The 10467-nt window shown below is 41.3% G+C and overlaps 1 protein-coding gene across 1 annotated transcript in view; it reads left to right on the top strand.

Annotated features, from left to right (window-relative positions):
* The first annotated feature begins 3449 nt into the window (after positions 1–3449).
* PTPN14 (protein tyrosine phosphatase non-receptor type 14) overlaps positions 3450–10467 on the top strand; it is a 72378-nt gene continuing 65360 nt past the window's right edge. Inside the window, exons 1-2 of the mRNA XM_083858095.1 lie at positions 3450–3661; positions 10220–10389. Of these exons, the coding sequence (XP_083714221.1) occupies positions 3488–3661; positions 10220–10389 (344 nt within the window). The 5' untranslated portion in view covers positions 3450–3487. The remainder of the gene's footprint in view (positions 3662–10219; positions 10390–10467) is intronic.

Genomic DNA, 10467 nt, shown 5'->3' with positions numbered 1-10467 from the left:
CCCTGTTTAATTCAGCATACTTCTTAGAATGAGCATAATTTGCAGAGAGTCACTGATAAACAGAAAAGAAAAAAGTACCCAAAGGAGCCCAGTGTAATTTCTCTTCAGAAAAATAAATTCTTAAAAGAAAATATCAGAAAACATCAGTTTATAAGATGATATATCTCCCTTTCACACCTGAAATACTCTCAACAGAAATCCTTTGTTAACATTAGAACAAGTTCATGGTTATCTGATAAGCTGTTTATAGGCTTGCATTAGTTTCACTGGTTTGGTTGTGTTTTAAGTGGAAGTGTGGGTTTGAGGAGGGGAATGTTGTGAATGCCTGCACAGTTGGGATTACTTTGTTAGGGACATTGCTTTTCCCAGGCAACCTCTAAATGGGGAAAGGAGATCCTGTAATGGAATAATCCTTCATTTGGAAGACCAAAACATTTCTGTCTCCCAATGGCATCTTTTTTTTTCAGTCATCTACAAAATAAGCATGAGGAAAAATGAATGCTCCTGATGGTTTGAAGATGATGGAAACCTTGAAGAACCTAGTTTACATTTAGGTGCCTGGTCTTTCAGATTTTACTTAGTAACCTTAACAGAAAACCCAATGAAAAGTTGGTCAGATATCCAGAGTATGTGTAAACAAAAAACTGAGACACCTGCATTGATTTGAGAATTAATGGTTTTTACAAGCTGGGCCAATCTGAGCTGGTTTTAAGTGTTTCCAGCATTGCCATCCCATTTAATTCTTTAACTGGAAACTACTTTAGGTGTGACCTTTCATGTGAGAGAGATGTCATTGGGCATTCATATATATATTTAAGTTAAAAAGTAAACCAAGTCGGTATGATACAAAATGCATCCATTAACCCATTTGTACATCTGCACCTTGAGAACATGGTGCTGGCTGATTTGCCCTCAGCAGAATTAAGGGAAAACTGTTCCTTTTCTGCCTTTCTAAAGGGCAGGAAATACTGGCCTTGTTTACCTGAGTGTGTGATACAACTTAGAGCGATTGATGTCCAATCCATGTTGACATTTCTGGTATACAGGAGCTGATGTGTTCATTCCAAATAGTGTGTTTGCACACACACCTTCTGGGGTGGCTTGTCCAGCTGTAGGTGTACCTGGACAGCAAGGCAAAACACTTGGGAGTTTTTAACTAACGTTGATTTCATCCTTAGGCTACTGCTAACTGTACAATTACTGTACAGAGAATGGCTCATGCTCTGCAAGGAAATGTATGCAACTAACAGTAATGAAAATAAATGTCATTTTTGAAATTGAACTGGCTAGCTAAAATTCAGCATGTGTCCAGCTTAAAATAATCTGCAAAGCCAGAGACTGAACAAAAATGCTGCTTTTGATAAGATGTAGTCCTCCACACCCTTCCCTCTCTGTAATTTCCTTTCATTCTCCCCACTTTTCAGATTCAGGCAGCAGTTCCAGATAGGTTGGTCAGCAAGGTAGTTGGCAAGTAGTTGGCCAGGGGTTAAAGCAGTAGCCTGTCCTGCATGGTTTAGTATGAGCTCTGCAGCCATTCTCCTGAGCACTGTTGGACAAGCTGGTGAATGTTTGTTCCAATTCCTTTTCTGTGTCTTGGGTAACCTGTCCCTGCCTCATCAGATTGTTGTGAGGATGTGTTTATATGTCTTTGATGGCTTCTGATGTTAGAGCGATGTAAGGTACAACAGTTCTCTCTTGCAATTATGTGAAAACAATACATTATGTCTGTACCCATGAAAGCTAAAAATGGGAGATTAAACCACAGCAGCTAATTTGATAGGTTTGTTTGCATTTCAGTCAAGTAGAAGTGCTCCTTCTCAGTCTCTAGGCTTTTCTCTGGTGATACTGGTAGACTACTAGGCTAGTCATGCACACCTAACCAGTGGTTTTCTCTTTGTATGGGTTTTTTTTGTTTGTTTGTTTTGTTTGTGTTGCTCTAACTCCTTAATAAATGTCAATTTATACTGGCTTTGGAAAATAAAAATATGATAGTTATATTTCTAGTGTAATGATAACCACTGTAGTCAATTGGGCAGCTTTTAATAATCTCTATAGCAACTAAATTCAGTAAAAAGTAAAAATAACTGATTCATGCAGTTCTGTGCCAAGGGATATGTGTGGGCAATGTACTGTCTGTTTGAAATGTCACACTCAGCTGATGCATTCAAGTGATGCATACTCTGCTGGCACTGTATGTTGCTTCACTTGAGAAGTAAGGAACTGGGATCTAATTTTTAATTCGCAGTTCTATTGGTTGAGAGGAATGGACTTTTAAATGCCACCATTACTGTTCCTCTATTTTTTTGCTCCAGAACATTCAAACAAAACCAGAAAGATCTGGTAGCAAGTCATTTGTGATTTGCCTCATTCCTCTCAGCACACAGAAAGGTGGCATTTTAGAGCTGGTTATGTCAATGCAAATGCTTTGTTTTAGTTTACCTTGAACCTGCTCTTAACTAAACTTTTTTGGTTTGTTTCACTTTAAAAGAAATGGTTCTTGCAGGTGAGGATCATAACTTCTTAAATATCATTACTTCTGTATCTCTAGTTCTTCTATCTACTTTGTGATTTGGTTCAGCAGTTGCATATGTCATGATAAATTTTAGGAGTACTAGTTAGAAACAGTATCTAGAATGTGTGTTCTCTTCCTCCCACTCGGTGTTGCCCTGGTCTCTGGCAGCCACCACGTTCCTGCCATTACTCACTCCCCCCAGAAGGGCGAATTGCAGACTGGCTTTGGAGCTGGGAGCCAGCAAAACGCGAGGGGTTGCCTCAGAGGAGGCTCCTCTCAAATGGCTCGGATGCTTCTTGCTTTTCACATGCATATTTTAGGTTTGATTTTTTTTTTTTTTTCCGGAGGTGCTGAGTGCCTGCATTTCCTGCGGACTGCAGCCAGCCTTTCTTCTTTCAAGATCGCACCTCTTTTCAGTGCCTCTATTCCTTAGCTTTTTAAACTTTTTCAAACTTGGCCCGAGGGCATGAAAACTGGGAGATTATGTTATAGACCCCTGTGGTGGAGGTAATGGTGGGAGAGTTAGCACCTCTGGAGGAGTGCCCTGTAGAGTTGCTGTTTGTGCTGAGCCTCTCAAAGAACGGCTTTGCAATTAAATCCGCGCTTTAAATTCAGCGCCTAAACAGTATTTTGGAAGATTTGTTGTATAAGGTATTCATTTGGGATAGGTACTAAGTGCCTGGCAGTCCTGCCTGTGGAGGTGTTTATTTTATAGTTTTAAATGTGACGTTTAAACTTTTTTTCTTTCCCGCTGAACTTCAGCAACACCTTGTTTGGCACTTCAGCCTACTTACCCACCTGTGTTTTGCAGGAATCCCTCGGAGCTTGCCCCAGGAATGGACAGGTACCTCCATTTCTGGAGGAGAGTAGTGCCAGCCGGAGGAGCCCCGGAGGCGAGCGGACAGGCGTGCTGATCTCGGCGGGGAGAGCCCGGGGAAGGGGCTGCAGAGCCCCTGCAGCCTCCAGCCTCCAGCCATGCCTTTCGGGCTCAAACTGCGGCGGACCCGGCGCTACAACGTCCTCAGCAAGAACTGCTTCGTGACCAGGATCCGTCTGCTGGACAGCAACGTGATCGAGTGCACCCTGTCCGTGGAGAGCACGGGGCAGGAGTGCCTGGAGGCTGTGGCTCAGAGGCTGGAGTTACGCGAGGTAAGGGTAGCCCGGGACAGGCCATCTGTCACTGGGTAATTGGGCACGTTTTTAGCTCAGGCCGTCTGTGCCTTTGAGTCGTGTTGTTCTCGGGGCTGGCCAGATATGATCAGCAGCTGGAGCTTGGACAAACACACTGTGATTGCATGAGAAGTGACGGCGGAGCGGCGCTCGGGGCTTTGGGCGGCCGCTCATCCATCACAGCTTTGAGAGCTCTTTGTAACGTGAAGTTCCTTTTCTTAGAAAGCCGTGAGTGGTAATTTTTTTGCCAAAGGACAAGTTACAGTAACTTTTTTCTGACTGTAACCCTGGTTTCACCCGCACTGATGGGCTGAATTATGCAAGCGGGAAGGCGACTACCGGCTTTTAAACATCCTCCTTCATATAAATACTCTTCTTAATATAAAACTGAAGTAGGCAACGGTAGCAACCAATAGTTGTGTTTTACTAGGAACAGCTGGAGGATGGTGGCTTTTTTCTTCCCTTTTTTTGTTTAATATTTCACATCTCAAATCCTGAAAGGCTTCTTTTACATTGCCAATGCTTCTGGAAAGGTTGAAGAAACCAGTCTTTATTCAAGATTGAAATCCATTATTGTCTATTTCTCGCTGTAGAGTTTGGTGTTTAAGTGTTGAATCCTTTAAAGAAATACCTCTCCAATATGCATCGCACAAATGAACTGACTTTTCTTACCTCCTGTGTGTTCCCTATGTGTATCCTACATGCTTCTAGACTTTTGCAAATCCTAAGTGGAAAACCATTGGCAGGAAGTTGCTGTGTTATCATCTGGCTGTCCTGGCTGATACTTTCTGTAAGCACAACTGGGAAATTAAAATTTTTGCAGTGTCTTGTCCCATGGTAGTAGGGGGCAGCTGGAGAGTAGCATACAAATAACTAAAATATCTGAAAACTAAACAAAAATTCTTTTTTTTTTTATAATGAGAAAGAATGGGAAAATAATCCCACTCTATGTGTGTGTGTCCAGAATAGGCTGGAGACTGTGCAGGCAGAGGGAATATTGTGTAGTGTTTTTCATACTTGGGTGGGGTTGGGTTTTTTTGGTTGTTTTTGTTTTGTGGTTTTGATGCTGGGGTGTTTTTTTTTTTTGAATATGAATTTTAGTAGAATCATATCCCCCTGTTTCTTATAGAGATGAAGATTTATCAATAAATAATTTTCCCTTCTTTTTCCATTCTATTGGTGATGCCTTAGGGTGTCCTTAGGGAAGAACCTAACTTCTCTATTTCCTTCCAATGCAGGAAGTAGTGAAATGAATGAAGTGATTCTCCTCATGTTCCTTGTGAGCTTATCTAGTTGGTGCAGCAAAAGTCTGGGGCCTCCTGATTCTCTCTGGAGGTCCACCTGCATTTGCAAACAATAGCTCTGTCAGTGGGTTAGTGTTCTTGTCCACAAAGCATTTTGTGATTTCAGAATGTGTTTTGTTCCACTTGGGAACAAAGCTTGAAGTTCCAAAATTTTCCAGAGAAATTAAATTAGACAGTAGAGTAGCAAAGGAAGCTATTTTGGTCAGTGTTCAGTTCTATGGGGATTTTCTATTGCTTTGGGTTTTTTAATTTTCAAAATTGTTTCTGTCATGCAAAAAGAAATATGTCAGCACAAAAAGTTTGTATTTCAAGATAAAAAAATATTTTAACAACATAGAAGAGAATGCTTTGATGTTGTTGGAACGCATTCCCCTTCTTTCATCACCCTCCCTGCTTTTTTTTTCTAAACAAGGTTTTGGCAACATTGAACTGGTTTTGTAAAGTTCAGATTTCAACAGTGCAGCATTTTTTGACAGAAGTGGGTGTTTTGGGTTTTTTTAAGGAGAGAATTACCTACCTCTTTCAACTCTGAGAGGGTCTCCCTGTATCCTCTTTTGCTCCTTGGATGAGGAATAATTGGAGCTAGCAAGCTTGGAGGTACCTGGTGCTGTTCTTTCTTTCAGACCCCAAGTGCAATTCTTCTTCTGCCTCTGTAGTCTTCCCACCACTGTTTGTGAGGATTATGAAGTAAATTGATGACTGTCCCCTGTCCTCTTTAGGTTTACCATAGTTTTTGAACTCACTGTCCAGACAAATTCTACAGAAGGGTCAAAAATATTTTGACAAAGCTGAAATTTCTACAAGATTTGTGCAACTTGGATAGCTGAGTAGAGAAGCCTGTTAAGTATACTGAGACAAAAATCCTTGCAAGCATTCATATCAGAGAGAGACTTTTAAAATTCCCTGAATGCAGCAAAAACTGCAGATGGCATGTGTGTTTTCTTAGAAATCCTGATTTACAAACTGTGATGTACAAGTAAGGATAAGCCAACCTTAATTAAATCCCATGCTAGCAAAACAGTGCTGAAATCCTGTTTGTCTCCTCCATGCAGTCTCAGGTAATACCTGTTTGGCCTTATGTTCAGATAAATCCCAGGTGTACCACAACTTTTACCTTCAAGTTAGGAATGCATCCACGTCTCACTCAATCCAAATTCTTAGAAATAAATAAATAAATAACTGTCCAAACCCTTCCTGCTAAAAAGCAAAACTCTTTGAGATTATGCCTTGTTGTGAGGGACTGTCGATCATACCACACATGACTGAAAAACAGTATCTAATGGATTATGCATATTTCTATTTGATCTCTGGGGAATGCAACTCCCTGCCTGACTGACTCAGGGTTCAGGAATAGGTCAGTAGAAAGTGGAGCCATGTAACTACTGTAAAATCTGGTTTTATCCTTTTCAGCAAAGCTCTTGACAAAGCATCAGGTCTTCTACTTGAACAGTTACCGGTTCCAGTAAAATGAGCTCTTTTTCCAGCATTATGTAAAAGGTAAAGGTGAGAAGAGGGGAGGAAGGGAGAAGAAAGACAAGGTCAAAAAAAGCCATTTTGCAATCTTGTGTGTATGTGCACAGATTGTAAAAAGAATTTCTTCCCCAATATAATGGCATTTTTCCATTCCACTTCTAGACTAAGTGAACCTGCTTGAAGTAGCAGAGTAATCTGTACAAATCTCTTGAGAGTTTTCATGTTTCCTTCTCCTTTTAAATTCACTTTCTAAAATGCTAAAACGCATAGAGGTGGTATGCTCTGATGTATTGTAAGTGGGGGAGAGGGCAAGAAGGTTCCTTCCAACCAAAACTATTCTTGTGAGCTAAATTTCACAATGGTATGTCCATCACTGTGGTCCTATAAGCCCCAAACCAAAGCAGGAAGTTGGTGAGCTGAGCACCACAGGCAGATGCCTGTGCAGAGGTGGCCTTTTACTGCAGTTCTGACCTTTACTTTAGTGCCCCAGAAGGTGCCTCTTTCTCTTAGGGCACAGCTGAAACCTGAGGTTTTGCAGCCAGGTTGCCTCCGAGTGTGGCTTGGTTTGCCAGCAAAATCGAGATGGGGTTCAGGCAGTGTTTGGACAAAAGACCTTCTATGAATAATTGGCTGCTGTAAATGGCACCTTCTCCTCTGTTCAGGGATAGCAGGGCTTAATGTTTTTTGCCTGGAGAAGCTGGAACTCTGTCTCTTTCTCAAGGAAAAATATTTAGTTGGCTGCTTAACCAGATGCTCTAACAAACACTGAGCTAGGCTTGATGTATCTTTTAGAAGGACATTTGCTGGTTTAGTAATTTTCTGTCGTCTCCTGAAGTTGGCAATTCTACTTGTTTGGCCCAACGTAAAGGCAGGGGTAGTTCTGGACTTGGGAGGATGGCTAAAGCCAAGTCCAAAACAAATGTGTTGCCTTCTGAACTGGCAGCTATAATGTCACCTATTTGAGGACTTCCCAGTGCGGTTTTGTATGCCCTGTGTCCTGACTCACCGTATTTTGAGACTCACCTTTTCATTAGGGCACCCAAGTGCTCTGGTTCTTGTTTGCTGCTTTAGCAGAGGACCACAGCTCCTGGAGGAGTGTAAACCAATTTCCTTCTACCACGTATGAAGTCATGTGTGATAGGTAAGGCAAATTTTAAGACCTCAGGGGCAATATGTGTTACTTCAGAGGCTGACAGATCTGACAGCAGATATTGATTCCAGGGAAATCAGAGTTAAGTCAGTGGTTCACTTTGTGTAGATGGACAAACAGACCAGTTTTTGGAATCAACCTAGTTTTCAATCAGCTGCTTCTAGATAGAAGATCCTGTGTTTTTATAACCTCAACTAATTTTTTGGGGTGATTTGTGGACTGGAGGGCATGGCATGAGTTGGCTTCTGGAGAGCCAAATGCCTTCTCATAGCCTGCTGAACTTGATGGTCCAGCCATTTCCAGTCCCACATTCTTCTGTCCCTTTTTAGGGATTACTGATATTCCTTGGGGGAGAGTCTCTTCAGGCATGTACGGTAGTGGCTACAGAAGTCCTCCACTGTGGGTTCTTAAAAAACATTATGTTTTCAACAAGTAAAGTTGCTGGTAACAGGGAGCTGATGTTCACATAACTGTGTGGGCTGTCTCTCCAAAGTGCATGAATCTGTGACATGAGCTCTGCTCTGCAATCAGTTCCTGTGCTTCAGCTTGATCCTCTCCAGGCTGCTTTCCAGGAAAATTGTCTTTTAGTTGTGCAAAATGCATGCTGACATGTTTGCTCCACAGTACCTACTGTAATCTAGAAGCTTCAACTCTATATTTCATTTACTTCTTGTTCCTTGGAATTGCTTCTGGATTTGTTACTTGAAGAGCCTTTCTACTGTGGCAAATTTAAACTTGTGCTGTCTCCCAGCTCCCACTCAAAGGGGAGGGACTGTGCTCATTCGAGCTGTTTATTGCAATATCTTAATTCCACAAATAACTGTTTTAGGCTTCAGACTCCGAATCTTCTTTGTTGCTAGATGATTTACAAGTACTTCACACTTCCAATTTGGGTTCTAGGTGTTTTTAATGTTTACTTTTTCAAGTTGTATGGAAGCTCTGTTTTTTGCATCTCCACGCTGTTTCTTGCTGAGACTGAGCTGCTCTGCAGATTTCCAATTGTGTTAAAGGGTTTCCCTTAAGAGGTGGTAAAATCACTGCTTTTTTCTGCCTTCACATTAATTCCTTTTCTCTGCTGCCTCCACTGTCCCTCCCACCTTCATTTTAATCTAATTACTACCATGGTGAACTCATCAGAAAGAACTTTTTATCCACTGGTGACTACAAAGGGAGAGTAGAAATATGTCAGGGACCATGTGTGAGGTTAGTTTTGTTTGAAGTTTATCCTGTGGGAGATGGTGACTTCTTGATTTATTTGTGCCCTAGATAGATTGATTGACTTAGTTATTGAAGATACCTTTAATTTCTATGAGGAAATACAACAAAAGAAAAAGTTTGCTTCACTGTACCAGTCTTAGCAGTGCTCAAGCTGTTTGTCAGGCTTAATTGATGAATCAAGTTGAATTAGTTATCACCTTAGTTAAATGCTAGTCTGGATGTTGTCCCAAGTTGAAAATACGTATGTAATGAGACTCTAAAGTAAGTACACCTGTGCTCCCATTCAAAGTTTTGCATGATTGTCTCTTGCATGCCCTCAGCTATAAAGTAGTTGGAGTGTTTCCCCTGCTGGTTTGTTGCTATTTGTAAACATTTAAAATTTCTGGTATTGTATTACTTGTCCTTGTGTTGTGTGCTAAGTCATGTTGTGTGCAATGGTTTTTATAGAAACATCCGTACCAGCATAAAACAGGCTGTTCATGCTGGATTTTGTGAAGTTTAACATCTGCAACTTGTCTGCTACAATGTTTTTCACTTTTTCTTCAGATCTGTGGTCATAGTACTTGATGTTTAAGTGCTTTTCAATAAAATCCTTCAAGATGGATTGGCTATTCCTTCAGCTGCTTTATTGTCACTTTGTAGCTCTAGTTCTGAGTTCTGTTCTGTCTTAATTCCTCTTCACCAGCAGCAGTCCCATGTGGCTCACACAGTAGCTGCTACAGCCGTCGAGATTTGCACTGGGCCGGAAACAGCTGAGGTTTCCAACCTGGCATTTCTCTAGAGCCTAGAGCAAACAACTTGTGTGTGATATGCATATTCTAAGTGTATACTTGGCCATCATAAAACCTTGTGTGTGCATTAAAAAAAAGAAGAGTAAACAACTCTTTGTTGGGAAAATGGTTCTGGTATTGGTAGATACATTTTGACATATGCATATGGGTTTGCATTCTTTTTTTTTTTTTTAGTTGGAAGAGTCCTTGTCATTTGTGTACAGTGGGTCTGATCCAAAGTCTCATGGAGCTTTTGCACTTTAATTCACACTTAGTGTTTGCTGTCTGTTCACAAAGCGCAGGTGTCACTCAAGGAAACAAAGACTCAGACACTTTCTGTAAATCATTTATGTCACCTGTGCCACCATGTCAGGTAGAGCTCTTCAATATGCATTTGGGAGAGATGGTAGGAGGCAGAAAGTGTTCTGTGAAGTATATTGCAATATTAATTTGTCATTGTCTTCAAAATGTCCTACAGAAAAGGGCAGTAAAAAAGAAATTACTCTGATTTTGCATGTGGGAAAATGTACACAATGCCATCTGTTCTTACCTGCATTTATGACACTGTGTGAGTGATCTAGCTGGCAAAGGTAAACTGACACCTGTGTGTTTCTTTATCTAGACTCACTACTTTGGCCTCTGGTTTCTCACCAAGAGCCAGCAAGACCGCTGGGTTGAACTGGAAAAGCCTCTGAAGAAGCAGCTGGACAAATTTGCCAATGAGCCTTTGCTTTTCTTTGGGGTAATGTTCTATGTGCCCAGCGTTTCCCGACTGCAGCAGGAGGTGACAAGGTATGTGCTTCCCCCTGTTCACAGTACTGTGATAGAGCTGGGAGAGAATGGGGCTGGGATAGAGCATCTCAGATAAAC

This window comes from Zosterops lateralis (genome assembly GCF_965231275.1).
Source record: "Zosterops lateralis genome assembly, chromosome: 3".
In the NCBI taxonomy this organism is placed as follows: domain Eukaryota; kingdom Metazoa; phylum Chordata; class Aves; order Passeriformes; family Zosteropidae; genus Zosterops; species Zosterops lateralis.
This window is presented reverse-complemented; position numbering and strand designations above follow the sequence as displayed.